At 37.8% G+C, this 20,194-nt stretch overlaps 1 protein-coding gene across 33 annotated transcripts in view; it reads right to left on the reverse strand.

The window, feature by feature from the left end:
• The window catches only part of PARD3 (par-3 family cell polarity regulator), a 569,056-nt gene that overhangs the window by 368,437 nt on the left and 180,425 nt on the right, over positions 1-20,194 (reverse strand). For 26 of the 33 annotated variants that reach the window (XM_045586290.1, XM_036454329.2, XM_036454275.2 and 23 more), the window contains 2 exons: positions 18,449-18,627; positions 9,950-10,081 (listed from right to left, as the gene is read on the reverse strand). In XM_045586290.1, coding sequence (XP_045442246.1) covers positions 9,950-10,081; positions 18,449-18,627 — 311 coding nt within the window. The remainder of the gene's footprint in view (positions 1-9,949; positions 10,082-18,448; positions 18,628-20,194) is intronic. The other 7 variants (XM_036454403.2, XM_036454413.2, XM_045586338.1 and 4 more) reach the window with 1 other exon arrangement.

Consider the following 20,194-nt stretch of genomic DNA (forward strand, 5'->3'; position numbering starts at 1 on the left):
GAGAGAGCAAGATACTGAAAACCTATTGGAAGAAATAATGACAGAAAACTTCCCAACCTGGCAAAAGAAATAGACTTACAAGTGCAGGAAATGCACAGAACCCCAAACAAAAGGAATCCAAAGAGGACCACACCAAGACATATCATAATTAAAATGCCAAGGTCAAAAGACAAAGAGAATATTAAAAGTAGCAAGAGAAAAACACTTAATTTCCTTCAAGCGAGTACCCATACATTTGTCAGCTGATTTCTCAACAGAAACTATGCAGGCCAGAAGGGAGTGGCAAGAAATATTCAAAACGATGAATAGCAAGAACCTACAACCAAGATTACTCTACCCAGCAAAGATAACATTCAAAATTGAAGGTCAGATAAAGAGCTTCACAGACAAGAAAAAGCTATTAGGAATTCATCATCACCAAACCAATATTATATGAAATGCTGAAAGGTATTCTTTAAGAAGAGGAAGAAGAAAAAGTAAAGATAAAAATTATGAATAACAAATACATATATAGCAATAAGTGAATCTAAAAATCAAGTGAATTAATAATCTGAAGAACAGAATAAACTGGTAAATATAATAGAATCAGGGGCATAGAAAGGGAATAGACTGAAAATTCTCAGGGTGAAAGGGATATGAGGGTGTGGGAAGAGACCGGACAAAAATTGTACACGGTTGGGTGGGAACCGGGTAGAGAGGAGCAATGGGGGGGAAAGGAGGAACAATTATAATTATAATAACCTAAACAATAAAGATTTATTAAAAAATAAAATAAAATAAAATGTAGAGAATCCCTTGAGAATATAAAAATAAAAAATAAATTCCCTTCCTTTTATATTTTTTATTTTTATTTTTTAAATATATTTTATTGATTTTTTACAGAGAGGAAGGGAGAGGGATGGAGAGCTAGAAACGTTGATGAGAGAGAAACACCGACCAGCTGCCTCTTGCACACCCCCTACCGGGTATGTGCCCGCAACCAACATACATGCCCCTGACCGGAATCAAACATGGGACCTTTCAGTCCACAGACCAATGCTCCACCACTGAGCCAAACCTGTCTCGGCAATTCCTTTCCTTTTAATAGAAAACTATAATCAGAAGTTGGAGGCAGGGGCCTTTGATTATTTTAATCCTATAACCCAGTTATTTGGTTACTCAGTGTCTATGGGCTAAATAATTAAAAAATACATAAACAAACAAAATGCATTATAGTTGGTATCTTCTAGCATCAGAACCTTACCATTAACAATGGCTGATACGGCTGCATATGTCAAAACTTCTACAGCTCCTGCATCTTTTAGCAAAATGACTCTGCAGTCATTTCACTGACCAGTCAGCAGCTGTTAAAATCAGCTTTCTGAAGAAGTCACCTTCTAATTTTTTATTAAGTATCATTTCATAATATGAACTCTATATAAGCTGGATAATTCTCGATGTCTGTGAAATGAGAATTTTTTTCACTTATATAAGGGAAAGGAAGAAAATTTTCCCCTATGCAGTCAGATCAGCGGAGAAACTAACTGATAAGACTTGTGAAAGCAGAACTCATGGCCTGATCACTCCATATCCATCATTTCATCACATCAAGGAAAACAGGAAAAACCTGACTTAATGGCTGCCTTGATAATTTGCTATAAAGTATGCCCAAGTAATTTCTGGGTAAGTTTATTTTTTTATATATATTTTTAATGAATTCATAGAGGAAGGGAGAGGGAGAGATAGAAACATCAATGATGAGAATCACTGATTGTCTACTTCTTCCATGCCCCCCACTGGAAATCAAGCCTGCAACCCAAGCATGTACCCTTACCAGAAATTGGTTCAAAGTTCAACATTAAGCCAAAGAGCTACACTAGTTGGGCAAATCTGGTTAAGTTTACTAGTAAAATGTTTCTTGACTACTATCTTTTTACTCACATCCAAAACAGACTCTAATTTTTCAACTTACTTTTGCCCCTAGATTAATTAAAAGCATGTCAAACTGGCAGCGAGTGCACCGCATGCAGCCCATGAGTCTTTTTGTGGCCCAGCCAATATAACTGTATGTAAGAAATGTTTTAATAAAAATTTCATAAATTTTCACAATATCCTGATATACATAATTATTCATAACGAACTACAACTTTCACTAATGCCTGATTACTGTAATCATGTTGCATTCATTTCCCTTATGTGCTTATGCACAGGTGCACCATTTCTCTCCACTAATACTAGCAGTGAATATTTTAGCAGCCGATTGCCATGCCATTAGCCTTGCACTGACTTGTTTGGTGTGCGCAACGGGAAATATTCCGCTTTTGGAGAACAAGAAAAATAGGTTTACTTGCATTGTTTATTAATTTGTGCAGTTATTCAGTGTCTGGAAAGTTAATGTTCAAGAAAAAATTAATTTTTATTAAAATGTTCTATTATTTTATGTTAATGATTATTCATTTATTTCAGCCCTTTGTATTCAGCATGTCTCTATCAACACAAACCTACATTTCTATGAAAATTGAAGCTTTTGTTTTTTTGTGGCCCACATAAACTTAAACCTTGTTTATTTGGCCCATGTTAGCCTTTGACTTTGACATGCTTGCCCGAGAGCTTCAAAAACCAGGCCTCAAACTGTAATAAATAAAATAAAATGGAAACACTTTCTTAGAAACCTACCATTCCCATGTTTGTGAATATGTAATAGGGAATAAAAAGTCTATGCTACACTGACTAACCATTAAATGAAATTATAATAAAATGTAGTAACAAACTGATAAAAGGAATTCACATACTTAAAGGCCATGATCATAACTTCAGTTGATGCAGATCACCCAACTGCAGGAATTGGCTGGAGGTATGCTGTCAGCTCCAGTATGCTGACATTAAAGGTCCATGTGGGGATGAGCAAAGACAAGACCGCATGTCCACAGCCCCACCTTCTGATCTCTTTGTTTTCTTACCCTCTCCCTCACTATAAAAACCCCTGCCTGCACTGAAAATGCTAAGATGGGTTTTGGATAAAAGTCTCCCATATTCTCAGGTGATCAGCACTTATATAAACCTCTTTCCTGTTTCTTACCGGCACCTGTCTCATGTTTTTAGTTTTTATGGAGACAAGCAGCCAAACCTTGGTTCTAGTTACAAATATACTTGTTGTTTATTATGCAAATATTTGTTACAATGCATAAATATTTTCAAACGTTTAAAAAAGTATTAGAATAATACTTTTAGAATAGTTGAATTATTCTTCTTTGGAAATAAGAGAAACAATAAGCATTCTGTAGCAATATTTTATTTAAATATGTTTTCTATTTATTTAACACTTAGCTATTTCTTTAATCCTAATATCTAGGACTCAACAAATACAGGCTAACGAAAAACAGACAAAACTCCTATATTAGCCATCTTCATGTAGAAGGAATAAACAAGTCAGGAATGCTATGTTCAGTATGAAGAAGGATGAAATAAAAGCATTATGGCTGGAGACAGTGAAAAAAGTGCATAAAATAAGGAAAAAGATATTGAGCTTGCTCCTAAAACTCCTGGTTTCGAGACTGAAACTTGACACTGAAGGGAGGGACTTGCAGACAAGGGTACAAAGGTGAGGGTGACACACTTGAATTGAGTCATCACCAAACATTTAAAATAGTTTTCCTAAAACAGTTTGTCTCCTTTAGTATAATCTGTCAATCACGTAAGGGTTTTGCTTAATGGGGGGGGGGAGAACACCTAGAACATGGATTTTCCTCTAAAGGTTATATTCCCCTATAACAGAGCTTAAGCTGTGGCTGGAAGGTAACTAGCACCTTCTTGCTATCTTTGCTAATTGGTTCCAGGCCTGTACACCAAGAACTCTACATTCTGGTCCTTAATTCTTTCAATAATCCTATATAATAAAGAGAGAATATGCATATTGACTGTCACTGCACCAGAAAAATAGTGGCACCCACAGTGGAGGCAGGGGTTTCCATAACACAAGATGGCTGCACCCACAGCGGAGGCCAAATTCCCATAGCGAGGCTTAATGAGCAACCAGCAGGCACCTGACGCTGGGCCACCCCCATCCCCGTGGGGCTTGACAGGAAGTTCGGGCCCCGCCCCACCCCAGCACCAGGTGACCTGAGGGTGCATCCCCTCACCCAGAGGGTCTTGACAAGGGTGGGACTGGCTGGGTCTTTAGCCCAAAGTGGGTGGGGGGCGCAGTTGGGCTGGCGGGTTTGGGTCTAGCTCAATTTTGAGGTGCATGTGGGTGGGTAGAGACTTCACTCTGGGTCCCGTGGTGCACCCCAGACTCTGACAGGAGGAAAATTTTCATATACATTTTACTGATTTTCTTTCATCTCTGACACTTTTATAATAAAGGGCAAATAGTAATATTAAAATATTTCCTCTAATTAATTCCTTTAGTGTGCATGAATTTTGTGAACTGGGCCACTAGTGTAAAGTTCCTGACTTTCTTTTGTAGAATTAATTAGTTGAAATAAACAGTGGAGATATAAGAACAAGTTGGCATATAATCTAATAACTTCCAACATTAAATTATAGTCTACACATAGAGAAATGGTAATGGTTAAAAGGAATTCAGATTTCTTAAAGTATATTAAACATTTAGTTTCTTTTATTGTTTCTTTGGTCTGAGAATCAAAATTGCATAAGCATGAACACTTTCTTAAGGCAATACAACCACCACCCATTTATTCTTCAAATCCTTTGTGCTTCCTCTGAGATCTCTCAGAAAAAGGAAGTCACAGGTTAACATAAGGAAAGGATGTTCTCTGAAAGATACACAATCCTTTACTTTCTGAAATGAACCTGATATAGGATTCAGCTCTAGGCAATTCTGAGCAAAGTGAACTACTCACTAAAAAGCAAGACTACTATTTTTGGAAAAAATGTTGAGCTTGATACCAAGTGCTTCCTGGTACAGAGTTCCAATAATATACAGCATATCACTAATCTTTTGTTATAGAGGCATAACTCACTAATATTCTAACAGAGGAAAAGAAGATTCAATATTTCCTTATGTAGGACCAACTCCACAAAAAGGAGAAAGACACATTCAGCTTCCAGAGGTGCCTGCCAGCTCAGCATTCTATGCACTCTTTTGTCTTTTTCAATTTCTACTGTTTATTCCCACTGCCAAAGCTGATGTGCTCATAACTGTCTTCAAACAAAACAGATAACAAGAGACAAGCACTCTAGTAGGAAACAGAGCAATGACAAAAACATTGGAGACATATAAAATCTAGAACTCTATAAACCTCTTTAGTCCAGATGACATAAGGCAGCCAGCCACCATTTCTACCCTGGTAATCCCAATTGTACAGGCAGAGGGTTGTTTGTGGTTGTTGTTCTTTTACCATATGTAGCATTCTTTTATCTATGTGATACCATTCTCTTTACTATATTTTTAATGGCAAAACCTAATTGGAAAAAAGCCACAGAAGTGCCATCAGGTCATTAAAGTCAGGTGACTAATAGGGAACAGTTACAAGAATGAATTCACAATTAAATGAGAATAGCTGGAAGACATTTCCAGTGCATGAAGCATAACCTATTAGTCCTCTTCTGCACAAACAACTTTCAGTCTAAGTTTTAATATAGGTTTAGTTTTTTGCTGTTATTGTCCAGTTAAATAGATTTCAGTCTAGTTAATTATCCTGTTTACATAAATTTAGTGTTTACATCATTTTTTAAGCTTAAGCCAAGGAAAAAGATTTTTTTTTTAAATATATTTTTTTATTGATTTTGTACAGAGGGGAAGGGAGAGAGATAGAGAGTTAGAAACATCGATGAGAGAGAGTCATCAACCAGCTGCCTCTTGCACACCCCCTACTGGGGATATGCCCGCAACCAAGGTACATGCCCTTGACCGGAATCGAACCCGGGACCTTTCAGTCCCCAAGCCGACGCTCTATCCATTGAGCCAAACCGGTCTCGGCGGAAAAAGATTTTTTAAGCTCAGGATTCATAGCTAATGTCATCTATATTAGATCACATAGACAAAGGAAGTACTTATTTTCTACAAAGCTCGATTATGCAACTAAAACTTCAAATAATTTCAAGAGAAACAAATCAAGACAATTTTTGGGGGGGAAATATGTGGCTTTTACATGCAATCCCTTTTGCTTAAAAAATAAACTATTTTAGCCGAAACCAGTTTGGTTCAGTGGATAGAGCGTCGGCCTGCAGACTGCAGGGTCCCAGATTCGATTCCAGTCAAGGACATGTACATTGGTTGCAGGCACATCCCCCGTAGAGGGTGTGCAGGAGGCAGCTGATTGATGTCTCTCTCTCATCAATGTTTCTAGCTCTCCATCCCTCTCCCTTCCTCTCTGTAAAATATCAATAAAATATATTTTTAAAAATAAATAAATAAACTATTTTATATCAAACTAGAGGGCTGGTGCATGAAATTCATGCACAGTGGGAGGTCAGGGCTCCCTCAGTCCAGCCTGCACTCTCTCCAATCCCTTGGGGGATTTCCAACTGCCAGCTCAATACATTATGCAAAGGAACTTGGCCTTGGCAGCTTAGTGGGACCTAACAGCATTCAATGTCTTCAGTAATGTCTGACAGTTTTTCTGAGAGTTCAATGTCAATCCAAATAGATCAATCAACACTATTTCTGACACCCTTCAGTAACTATCCAAAGCCCTTCAAAGAAGACTTTTGTGCCCTCCCCCAAAGTTGCCTATAAAGGAATATTAGCATAAATAAGAATGCAAAATTAGATCAATCTCATAGTTACAACAGAAATATATGGCTGGGGGAAAAGGGAGGGAGGAATCACATTGATCTAAAAATGTGACCAAAACTGTAACTCTAGACCCCTCCCAGAAAAGTCAGAATATTATCATAAGAGAATCATGACAATTAAAGCAAAGCTATTTCTTAATTTATTTTCTAAAAGGATATGGACATCTTTCCAGAAAGGCAACCTGTTTTTATTTTCATATAGGGAATTTAAAATAGGAATTTACCTGTTGACTTAGGCAAGTCCTGTTTTTTAACCACATGGTATCAATTTACGTGATATATCATTAATCCTGACATGACTGCCATGTTAGGTCACATCCCTTCAAAGAAATATGGGGCCTTACATTCAGAATGTGAAACAGAGCTGCAGTTTAAAAATCCCGTTTTTAAGAGATAAAAGCTGAAATGACCTATACATTTCTCTCCAGGGTTTACACAATACTCCGGGCATGGTAATTACCACAAAGCAACTGGGATTTGTGAGACATACTTGCAGCCTGCATCCTACTGTTCCTGTCTGTGGACTTTATCACCTCAGCCCGTCCTCCCAACAGGCGGGAGGTCAGTCTTTGGGGGCCTGCTTCTATGACCCCCTGGGCCTCAGGCTTCCTCTGGCCACCACTCCTAAGGTCTACTCCCTATCATACAGGACTCCCACTTGTGTGCATTGCGCTAGTTTTGAAAATATTAAGAGAAGTGCAGGGTGACCGTGAAATTCCACAACAAGTGTCTGTCTGGCTCCAGGTGGTCCAGGGCTGGGCTCTACCTTCCCAGACCCGCCCCACACCTCAGGTGGTGCCCCGCCCAGCAGGGACTTCCAGGTCTACAGCCTCCAAGGGCCACGCCCCTCCCTGTCTCCCACACTAAACCTTGCTGCCTGCAGTAGGTTTTGCCCCCACCCACCCCACCACACCGCAACCCAGCCCTCCCCACCCCAAGCGCAGCCCAGTGACACCTGGAAGCCACAGGAGAGTCACCTGAAGTCTCGGTCTGTCCCTGCACCACAGGGACTGCCCTGGCCCACGCACCCGCCTCACCCACCTCAGCGTGGACTACGCCGGACCCCACCTGCCTGGACCCTGCAGTCTGAGGACGTCGGACCCCGCCTGCCTAGGACCCTGCAGTCTGAGGACGTCGGACCCCTCCTGCCTAGGACCCTGCAGTCTGAGGACGTCGGACCCCGCCTGCCTTGGACCCTGCAGTCTGAGGACGCCGGACCCCGCCTGCCTAGGACCCTGCAGTCTGAGGACGTCGGACCCCTCCTGCCTAGGACCCTGCAGTCTGAGGACGTCGGACCCCGCCTGCCTAGGACCCTGCAGTCTGAGGACGTCGGACCCCGCCTGCCTAGGACCCTGCAGTCTGAGGACGTCGGACCCCGCCTGCCTAGGACCCTGCAGTCTGAGGACGCCGGATCCCGCCTGCCTAGGAACCCGCAGTCTGCAGACAGACAGCTGGGCGAGGCAAGTGGGGAGGCAGCCAGTGGTGGGCTGGGGAGTCAGCAGTTCCTGGTGAAGGCGGCCTGTGGAGCCTGCTCCCCGCTGCCCCACCCCCCACTGTGGGTGCCGCCAAATAAGTGAGAGTGTGGTAGTCAATTTGCATATTACTCCTTTATTATATAGGATTTACAAAGACAAATAATATTACTTCCTTAAGAGAAATCTACAAATGCAGTAGTAAGATAAAGTTATGCTTTTAGAATATAATTAAATGTATAATATTTTTAAAACTCTGGGATGACATTTTTTTCTCCTAATCTTGTAATAAAAATGGTCATATTTACATATTTAGCTAACTGTACCTTCCCTCCTTGCTTAACAGAACCTCGATTGCATTCAATGATGAGTAGCTATATATACTTCAGGGAAGAGAATTGACTACACCTCACACAAGCTCAACCAGCCAAACTCTAAACCAAGGTTCTCTTACTCCCTTTGATTTAGAACTCAACAGGCAAGTAATGCAAGTCCCCACATCATAAAAAGCACTATTCCTCTTCCTCTGTGCACGGATTTGATGGTTGGGTCTTTGGCAGGAAAGAACAAGCTTGCAAGCACAGCAAGGAGCCCTGTGAAGGCTCCTGAAGTGATGGAGAATTCAGATTCACAGTGAGGTCACTGAGGTGCAAATGAACATCCTCACTCTCCACTACCACTCTGCCTCCCCCTTCCTTTCCTTCAGGCTTCTTATCAATGAGTAATGAATGTTTCCTTATTATACAATCTAGATTTTCTGTTATCAGCAGACAATTTTAACCAGGCATGATTCCAGCTCCTTCACAGGTATTATATTACAGCAACCATCTGAGGAAGGTTCTATGATTATCCCCATTTGATAAATGAGTAAACTAAGGTATGGACTAATTTAACATTATGCCAGAACCTCATGTTAAATCTCATATATAGTAAAAAGCTAATAATCAGCAGGTCTGACTCCAGGCCCATGCTAAATAATCTGAGTCTTAAAAACATTTTCTTTTAAGTGATAATGAAATAATAATACCAATTAGTTTAAAATCTGTATTATTTTGAAAAAACTATGTTTTACCTAAATAGAATTTGCATGATTTTCTGATTATCCAAAATTATTTCAACCACACAATGTTATAGTGTGCTAATGTTTTCTTAGGATAAAAATCAGTACATGTCCTTTACCATCAGTGGTATCAATTCAAACTGTTCTTTTTAATAGTTTCATATTAGAACATGCTACATTCAAAAAATATTTTAGGTTTATCCTATAAAACATAGTCTTTTTATTAAATATATATTTTATTGATTTTTTACAGAGAAGAAGGGAGAGAAATACAGAGCTAGAAACATCGATGAGAGAGAAACATCGACCAGCTGCCTCTTGCACACCCCCTACCGGGGATGTGCCCGCAACCAAGGTACATGCCCTTGACCGGAATCGAACCCGGGACCTTTCAGTCCTCAGACCAACGCTCTACCACTGAGCCAAACCGGTTTCGGCTAAAACATAGTCTTAATTAAAACTATCAGTATCACAAGTATTGATAACTCCTTATGAGAAACCTGTGCTCAGGAACCACCACAGAGTCATTTTATATTAATGTTAGACAAACTATAACATACAGCCCGTTACTTAACCAAATTCTGTTTGAATAAATTACCTTTAACCCTCATTGAAATGGAAGAAAATATATCTTGGTATATGGGTTACCAAAAATGTAGAAAAGGATTACTTATGTTACCTGTTCTTGCTTCTCCAGCCATTTGTCCACCATGGGGTGACTAGCACTCAGAGATGAGCGGGCGTTATCTCGCTGAAATTGGTTAGACCAGTGACTTGTATCTCGTGGGAGGCTTCTGTAATTTTCATCTTTCTATTCAAAAAGAAACAAAAAGTTGTGTTGTAAAAAACAGATTCTGCAAATTAATGATTCACCTGGTTTGCACTTGCTCCCACATCAACCTCCCCAAGCCAAGTATATGTACAAAAAAACAAAAAAACTTTCTATATAAAACTTTTACTGTTTTTATTCTCTTCTTCTTTCCAATCTCATAATATTTTGAGATATTTTCTATAGTTTACCAAAAAGGTTTACTAGTAAAATAAGAAAGACTAATGAATTTGGCTCCCTATTTAGATCTTTATAGTTTTATGACTTTGAGCAAGAAATGTAAGACCCTTGTAATGTTCACAAGCTATTTGTAAGCATTATTTCAGATATCAAGTAAAGAAACAAATTAGTCTATCCCAATGCATGGTACATAATCTTATATAATAAAAGCCTAATATGCAAATTGTCCTCTCTGGTAGTCATTCAATGGGGAGTTGGAATGCTTGCTATGATGTGTGCTGACCACCAGGGGACAGAGCAGAACATAATAGGCGTTGGTGTCACGGTGCTGGCAGCTGGCAGCAGTGGAGGTGCTGCCAGGCCCATTGGACCCTGATGACAGTGGGACCCTGCAGACTGTGACCATGTGTGTGTGTGTGTGTGTGTGTGTGTGTGTGTGTGTGTGTGTGTGTGTGTGTGTGGGAGGGGGGGAAAGGGGGGAGGTGGGAGAGGACACAGACCACCACCCGGATCCCAGTCACTTAGCCTGGCGGAAGGACAGGAGGAAGAGTGGCCCCAATCGATCGCCCTGCAGGCAGGAATGTGGAGCAGGTAAGAGGGCAGTGCTAGGTCAAGGAAGGGTGCCAGGCAGGGGGTACGAGGCTGGGGGTACGAGCTGGGGCCCGAACTCCACAGGCCACCCCAAGGGACCCCACCCATTCAAGAATTCATGCATTGGGCCTCTAATAGAGCATAATTGTCCACAGGGATATGACAGTGATATCTTTAAGCTGTTAGAGACCAAAGTTGTTTCTACTGCTAGAGTGATAACTTGAATCTTTAATACTCTTCTGTGACAATGCAAGACTGTCAGTTTCAATTTGATTTATGATATTCATCCTCTGTATCCATAAAACCTGACCAAATGTGATGCAACCTGAAAAATTGATTGTGTAAGGGAATAGTATTGTGAGAATAAACAAATCATCTTTCTATCAAAGAACAGTTTAGACAGCCACCATTTTGGACGGCATGACTTGGAAGCTGCCATGTTGACTGCATAGCTTGTAGCTCCCATGGGGACCGCCATCTTGAAACAGCAAAGGCCAACCTCTCCCTTTGAATTAGCCAATTGCAAAAGACTGTGCACCTGAGCTCCAATCAAGAGCAAGGGACAGGTCATGCGCATGAGGAATTATAAAGCTGAGCAGACCACCTGGCTCAGAGTGCACGTGCCCCCAGGCCATGTGTGTACACCCTTCTACATACAAGTGAAGATGTTTGCCTAATTGCCTGGCTCCCAATTATGTTTTTTGTTCTACCAGGACTCCTGAATTGGGGGGCTCACCATATTTCTTACAGTATTAAACATTTGATTTCCAAAAAAGAAAACACACACACACACACATACACACACACACACACACACAAACTAGTCAGTTAATAAATACAGTGGGACCTCAATTCTCAAACTTAATTTGTTCTGAAAGGCTGTTTGAGAAGTAATCTGTTAAATACACACACACACACACACACACACACACACACACACACACAAAATGATTGTTTCCTCATTAAAAATAATGTAAATTGAATTAATCTGTTCCCTATTTTAACTTTCGTTATATACAGTACATGTCTAACGCACAGTTTGAACTATAAACAAACACTTCTTTTCTTCAATATATCGAACCACTCCCTAGTAGTCTTAAACAAGTCACCATTAGTGCTCCTTCCAGAAGCACAACATCTTCCCTTTTTTTTTTATATCACTGCCTCCAAAATGCTGTCATTGGCTAACTGTTTTTCCTTTATCTAAATCAACAGTTTTTCTACCTCTTCTATTCCCACCCTTAGCAACATCAACACACTTGATGGCCTCTTTATGTTTTAAAATTGTGCTTATCATCTTTTTCACAAGCTACAAAAGAAAAAAACAAACAAAACAAAAACAGGAAAAATATTCACAGCACAATTTCCTGAGATATTAACAACCTTAGATTAAGTGACTGGCATTTTTCTACTTTATTTGTTGCGTGAGAGAAGCTTTCCCTTATGTTCGTGTGACAGCATGAAAGGGTTAAAATGTCAAGAGTAACCATAGGCTATTAGATGGTTGATTTAAACCACAGCTTAAATAATTTGCTTTGGCTATCAGGCTATAAAACTTAATTTTAATGCTCTAAAAAGAAATAAGAAGACTAATATAAGGTAGGAAATACAAACATTTTAGTTCAATAACTAAATCTATATATCTCCTACATTAACAAATTAGAAATGTTAACCTACCTTCATCTCACTTACATCAATACTCCACTTAAAAAGAAGTACTAAAACATTCTCCTTAACAACTTTGTTAAGATGTATCTATAGCTGAAATCGGTTTGGCTCAGTGGATAGAGCGTCGGCCTGCGGACTGAAAGGTCCCAGGTTCGATTCCGGTCAAGGGCATGTGCCTTGGTTGTGGGCACATCCCCAGTAGGGGGTGTGCAGGAGGCAGCTGATTGATGATTCTCTCTCATGGAAGTTTCTAACTCTCTATCCCTCTCTCTTTCTCTCTGTAAAAAAATCAACAAAATATATATATTTTTTAAATGTATCTATACATCTTACATACATGACTGATTCTTATTCTTCATTACTTAAATCATGAACCGTGAATATAAACATAGAAAAAAGTGTGATATAAAAGGTTTGCATTATATAGATCTTAGCAACAGTTTAGGATATTGTTTTTGTTCCTTCATAAGTCCCTTAAGATAATAAAACTTAAAAATTAATTTATAAGTCTTGGATCTATGACAATACTGAGAAATGAAATACTTTTAATCTATACATATTAATCAATGTAAACTTTAGCATGACATTTTTAAAGTTTTTTGAATTAACCTACAGAAAATAAACTTTTTTTTTTTTTTGCTAATCCTCACTCAAAGATATTTTTCCACTGATTTTTAAAGAGAGAGGGAGGGAGGAAGGGAAGGATGGAGAGAGAGAAACATACATATGAGAGAGACACATTGATTGGTTGCCTCCCACAGGTACCCTGACCAGGACCAGGGATCAAGCCTGCAACCTAAATGCGTGCTCTTGACCAGAATCGAACCCAGGACCCTTCGGTCCATAGGCCAATGCTCTATCCATTAAACAAAGCTGGCTGGGGCCAGAAAATGAACTTTTTAAAAAGTAATAGCAGCATTAAACATTAGAAGCAAGTACTTTTTACTAGAAAATCTTGGTACATTTCTGGTCAGAGCAGCTCAAAAAAGCTGTGACAGAGTATAATCCTGAGTGCAAAAGAATGCTGGTAGGAGTTAGATGCTGCTCCAGGCCCAGAGACTGGGGACTGACCTTGCCTGTAAGAACATAGAAAGGGTAAATAAACAGAGGGCAGAGACGAAGTCCAAAAAAAGAATGAAGCAAATAAAAATACTAAAGCCCATGTATTCCTAAATACTAAGAACCCCTCCTTAAAATTTGAACATGTTAACTTCAAAACAAAGCAAAACTATCAGTTTCACAGGATAGTCCATATTGATGAGAAATTCAAATAAGTCATAAATAGCTCATAAAGTTACTAATGATAGCACCTTAAATGTCCAGGAAGACAAGAGGAGTTGGAAGTATAGAGAAACACAAGTAGAATTTTTATGTCAAGGATTTTTGGGCTAAATACACATTAAAGAGAAAAATGTATTTTAAAAAAAAGTATTTAAAAATACTCTTACTTTGAATAGAAACCATATTTCAGAGAAGCCAAAAATGTCAGTGGAAGAAGGAAAAAAGCTTGTCTTGTCAGAAAAATGCCAATTAGTGAAAGTAAAATAATAAAATTACAAAAATCACAATTTTTAACTCCTAATGAAATAACTCATTCATTCAAAGATAATCAATGGATGCAAAAACTGTTAGGTAAAAAGTGAACACTGATCTGGATGTGTGCACGGTGACAAAATACCACTTACAAAGAGAAATATATATATATTTAAAATAAAGAGACTAGATGCCACAAACTGCTTCCTATTCTTGGTGTCGAGAACACAGTATGCTACTAGTACTTCCATTACATTCCTTTTGATTCTCTGTCATTCTTGCTCTTCCTTTAAATGACTCTTATTGACTCTTACAATAAATAGCTTACTAATGCCTCCCCAGACAAAAGTGTACAATATCAACACCTCCTCCCTAACAACTTCCAGGCAAAGGTCACCAACTCTAAAGGTTTTTCTGAATTCATGATCCAAATTTCCAATATGATGTCCCAAAGATACATCAAAATCAACAGATTCAAAATGAAACTCATCTACCAATGAAAAATATTCATAATCCTCTTCAACAATTTCCTTCCTCTCTAATCCTTACAATTGCTAAATCTTGGTAATCTCTGTTCTTTGCCAAGATTTTACAGTTAGCCCATCACCATTCAGGATCACCTTCTCTCCTATCTGAAATTACTATAGCCTTTGAGCTGGACACTGGCTAAGCCTTATGCTCTCTTACAATGTACCATGCACTGTCCCACAGAGACTGTTTCTAAAGGTATGCTAGGTCAAGTCACACCTAGGACAAGCACTGTAAGTTACCAGAGGAACCCCAGGCAAGTGTGCTTGACCTTCAATCATCTTTCTTAACCTAGACTCTCAAGAACATTTATTCTGTAAAAAAACAAACACTTATCAACCCCTAGTACAAAGTCTACCTTTTCTAAGAAGCACTCCATGATTATCAATAGAACTGGTAATGTCATGTTTCTTATTAACACTATATTCTAATTTTACTTCTAATTATAGTTCTAAGTTATAATTTATTTAATTTTTTAAATTACTATTTCCACTATTACAGTGAAACCTAGGCAAAATATCAGCATGCATCTTTCCACTCAAACACTTAGCTCAGTGGCCTACACCAACTCAGATGGCTGTCCTTAAATACAATGTTTTCTTATTTCAGATGGTTTCATAATACTAACACTTTGAAAGAATACTTCTATAAGTTCTTTAAAAAATTGATAATGAAATGCCTTAAAAGACATAAACTTCAGTGAAAATGTAGTAAAAGAATTTTCAGATTTACCCTAAAATATGTAAACCATTGTTATGTGCCTGTTTTAAATGAATGTCATACCTCCAGTATTCAATGTCTGTGGAAAATGCAATTATTTCCAAATCATCTTAAAAGCAGTGTGGAATATCTCCAGTTACATTAACTATGACATGTAATTCATGCAGCAGACAACTACAGAGTAATCAGATAAATGTTGAAGTCCACATGAAACATTCACAGTTTTATATTTTTAGAATCAACTCAGAGAAGTTACTTGGTAAGAAAATAAAACTGACATTAAGCCATGATAACAAAAATGTTTTCCTAATTTTCCTTGTGATGGTAAAGTCAATAATGAATTCATATATTAATTTATTTGTGATGTGTGGGGGGGAAATTGCAGTAGTCTTCATTCATTTTTAGGCAAATAAAGAATTTATAAAATATATTATTAATCACTATGCAACACATATATTACTTTGTTGATAACACCATGCAGGTATTACTAGCCAGCCATGATCTTGCTGACAATTCTGTCTGAAGTTTGGATCACATACATACAAAGAATATAGTCCTATACTGGTAAAGTCATGATACTGTCTGTACAATGTGAGTGCATCACTCACATCTTAACTTTCCAAACATTTTCTATTTCACAATATATGCTTGGAAATTAACTGTTTCTGATTGAAATGTACATAGTATATTCTATTTTCAATCTGGAAACAATTATTTTGGTGTAAATGATTTTTTAAATATGGTAGTCTTAACTATGAATATGTAAGATTATCTATGTTATTCAATAATCAAACTAGAGTCAAGTATTTTTAAAAAGTGGACACTCCTAGCCAGAATGGCTAAGTGGATAGAGGGTCAACCTGTGGACTGAAAGGTCCCGGGTTGGAGTCCAGTCAAGGGCATGTACCTCATTAGTAGGCTCCTTCCAAGCCTGGGCTTTAGTCTGGGCACATGCAGAAGGCAACCAATCCATGTGTTTCTCTCACATCAATATTTCTCTCTGTTTTCCCTCTCTCTTCCACCCTCTAAAATCAATGGGAAAATATCCTTGGGTGAGAATTTTTAAAAAAGAAAAAATTCAACAGTTTTTAAGTTAAATGTATTTGCAAAACTTTATTACCTAAAGAAGAGAAAACCAAATAAACACAAATTTTTGTCATCAATATTTTTTTTTTAAATCTTCATTAAAAGTTTTACATATGTCTCCTTTTCCTTCCCATTGACCTATTCTAGTTATCCCTGATACCCAGCCTAAGTTCTGTCATCTGAGTCCATGGCTACTGTGCTTCTCTGCTACAACTGAAGCTGAACCACACGCCCAAGATATTAAATGAGTTATGAAGAAAAAAATGATTACACTCAACAACTTCTGACCCATTACACTTCAACTACTTTAAAAGCTATTTATCCCTAGCTGGTTTGGCTCAGTAAACAGATCATTGACCTGTGGACTGAAGGGTCCCTGGTTTGATTCCTGTCAAGGTCACATGCCTGGGTTGCAGGCTTGATCCCCAGTAGGGAGAATGCAGGAGGAAGCCAATCAGAGATTCTCTTTCATCATTGACGTTTCTACCTCTCCCCCAACCCCCTTCCACTCTAAATTCAATAAAATAATGATAATAATAATTTTTAAAACCCTATTTTAAAAATAATGAATTTTTTCCCCACCACCATTTATTCCCCCTAGGCCCTCTTCCACCTCCTCAACCACCACACTGTTGTTTGTGTCCATGAGTGCTTTCTCTTTCTTTCTTTTCTGCTCCCCACCCCCACCTCAATCACTTCACCTCTTCGACTTTATACATTTATGAATATCCATAGAAATTAGATCTATTCTGAACACAAGTTAAATATCATGAGGTCTATTTATAAACTGGATTCTGCATGTTTCTACTACATGATAAAGCATTCTAAAATTTCAAGCTAATACTCCAAATGAGACCAGTTGTATTTGAAATACTCCAAATTCCTCATCAAATATATAATAAACTATTTCAGAAGAATGGGCCTTACAGTTAAAACCATAATCCAAAAAAATCAGAGACTTCAGTAAACTTTTTTTTCTTGGTAGATGCTTTGCAGTTTATAGTCATGTATTACATAATTGTTTTCTTACTTCAACTAATACAAAGTTTGTAGAAATGCAAAACCAAATTAAAAGAAAAAATTTTAAATGGGTGTTTTCATATAGATGCAACAAATAAAGAAAACTTCAAGCCACATTCATTTTTATATTAACATGTAATTAGTATAGTTCCACATTTCTCAATACACACACACACACACACATATACACATACACACAATACATAACTGCTACTATTGAAAAATATTTATTAATTCACTCAGTAGATTTTTACTGAACATTATTCAATAGGTTCAATACGGAAAATGACTAACAGGTTAAAGCTCATTAGGTAAAGGGTTATAAGTATAACAGAATAAGATGATAAGCATTCTGTAGAAATATATGACAAAGAACATTAACAAACAAATTAGAAAAAATAAACAAAACAGACTAAAAAATTAGGCCAGGACTAAAATAAATTAGGTCAAAAAATAAATTTTCATTTTGTAGACTAGCAGTGTTCTCAAACTGTTCTTCTGCAGACCACTAGTCGTCCATGAGGTTTGAAAGGTTGGCGACCACTGGACTAAAGAACACTTCCATTTTGGAGGAAAATAAAGTTATCAATTGTGTAGTTAGAATAAATGACCATAGAGAACATTTTCATCCTTCAAAATCGATAATGCTATAATTTCTTTAATGTATCTTGTGTCCCAATATGAGTATCTGTTTATACATGTGTAAAATGTACCTGTAAAACATGCAAAAAGCTAACAAGGGCAATGCCCATAAAGAAAAGAGAGGTGAGACAGGAAACAAGGTAGGGACTTTACTTGCACATACTTGATACTTCATATCAGAAAGTTTTCATTTTAATCCTGTGAATATATTATCTATTCAAAATTGGATAAATAAATGTACATCATATATAGCACAAATGTTATCATAAAATGCAAGGGCAATATAAAATAGGAAGCTATCTGAACTTAGAGGTGAAAGTTCATTAAGCACATACACTGACTATCGTGAAGAAACTAAGAAGACAAAATAGAAGCGGTTACCTTCCTGTCACAGGTTTTAGGGCTACCAGCAGTGTTTGGCTTAAGGAAGCCAGCAGTTGTTGACCAGCGTGTGGGGTTTTTTCGTGAAGGCTCTTCAGAGGAAAAATTACTGTCACTGACAGAAGCTGAGAGGCCAGTTAAAGCTGGGTCACTGCTTCGTCGGACATGAAGAGGCATATCTACAAATACAAAACAGCGTTTTTCTTAAAAAGGGTAACTCAAGACAGGAAACTACATGTTAAAAGTAGTTAATTCCCAAAGATTAAAGAGCAAAATAACAATTTAAGATGGATCAGTATTCTAGACAGAAATTCCATTAGTTCCTTTAAAACAATTTATTGAAAAAGAAATGTGGTATGAGGTAAGACCTGTTCTGAAGTAAAATTGGGCTTGAATTTGTGTTTCGCCACTCATATGGTTCTGGGCAAGTTGCTTATCCAGCCTCTGTCTCTAGTGCATTCATAGGCAAAATACAAAAACAGCAGTATTTCTTTCTGTGAGAACTAAATGATATAAAATGCTTAAAACAGGGCCAGATACGCCGAAACTGGTTTGGCTCAGTGGATAGAGCGTCGGCCTGCGGACTGAAAGGTCCCGGGTTCGATTCCAGTCAAGGGCATGTACCTTGGTTGCGGGCACATCCCCAACTGGGGGTGTGCAAGAGGCAGCTGATCAATGATTCTCTCTCATCAATGTTTCTAACTCTCTATCCCTCTCTTCCTCTCTGTAAAAAAAATCAATAAAATATATTTTTTTTTTAAAAACACAGGGCCAGATACAAAGTGTATACTCAGCAGAGAGTAATAATGACCATTATTGTCATTATTATCTTAATATTTCTAAATAAAATATATATTCTAAAAATAAAGTATAACTAATAAATATAAGCCACAAAACAAATTTCATGTAAATTTAAATCATATCTACTGGATTAAAAATATAAATCTAAACAGTGTTTATCTAGACTATTAAAGAATTCTGTTCAATAAATATTTATTTTGTTCAACAAATTATTATCAGAAAGTTAATCATATTTTGTGTCCTTAACATTAAAAATATTAAAAGTATATGCTAATAAGTATCTGGCATATACACATACAAAATGACATAGAAGACATTTTAATAACTATTTGTATAAGAAAGGAGTTTGCAAATGCTGTAACAAAATCAATTAAGACACCCAGGTTAACATATGTTACCAGTAGCATTAAGAACATTTTGGCAGATATAATCACTGCTATGTAGAGAAAAAATGAGAAAAATGAAAGTATGTAAGTCTATAATATTGACAATCAGACCCAAAAGCCCTACTCATCAACCAAGCAAAATCACTTAAAAACAAGGCAAAAAAAATTAGCTTGATATATGCTAAATCTGTTTTCAAAAACCAGGATTCAGGTTAAATATTTATTAAAAGGTCTCTAAGAAAACAGATTTAGCGGTATTTTAAACTCATCATTTACACTATGAGAAACATTTTTAGAACACTAATGCTTTGGTCAATGATACAAATTCATAGATACTTGAGGATGTTAAAGACAAACTAATTACAGGCACTAAAGGTTATCCTATATAATAAAGATGTGATATGCAAATTGACCATCATGCCCTCGCACAAGATGGCCGGTAGAGGAGGGCAGTTGTGGACAATCAGGCCAGTTGGGGATGACCAGGCCAGCAGGGGAGGGCAGTTGGGGGCGACTGGGTTTGCAGGGGAGGAAGAGCAGTTGGGGGTAATTAGTCCAG

Source organism: Pipistrellus kuhlii, unplaced genomic scaffold, assembly GCF_014108245.1.
Source record: "Pipistrellus kuhlii isolate mPipKuh1 unplaced genomic scaffold, mPipKuh1.p scaffold_m20_p_1, whole genome shotgun sequence".
NCBI lineage: Eukaryota > Metazoa > Chordata > Mammalia > Chiroptera > Vespertilionidae > Pipistrellus > Pipistrellus kuhlii.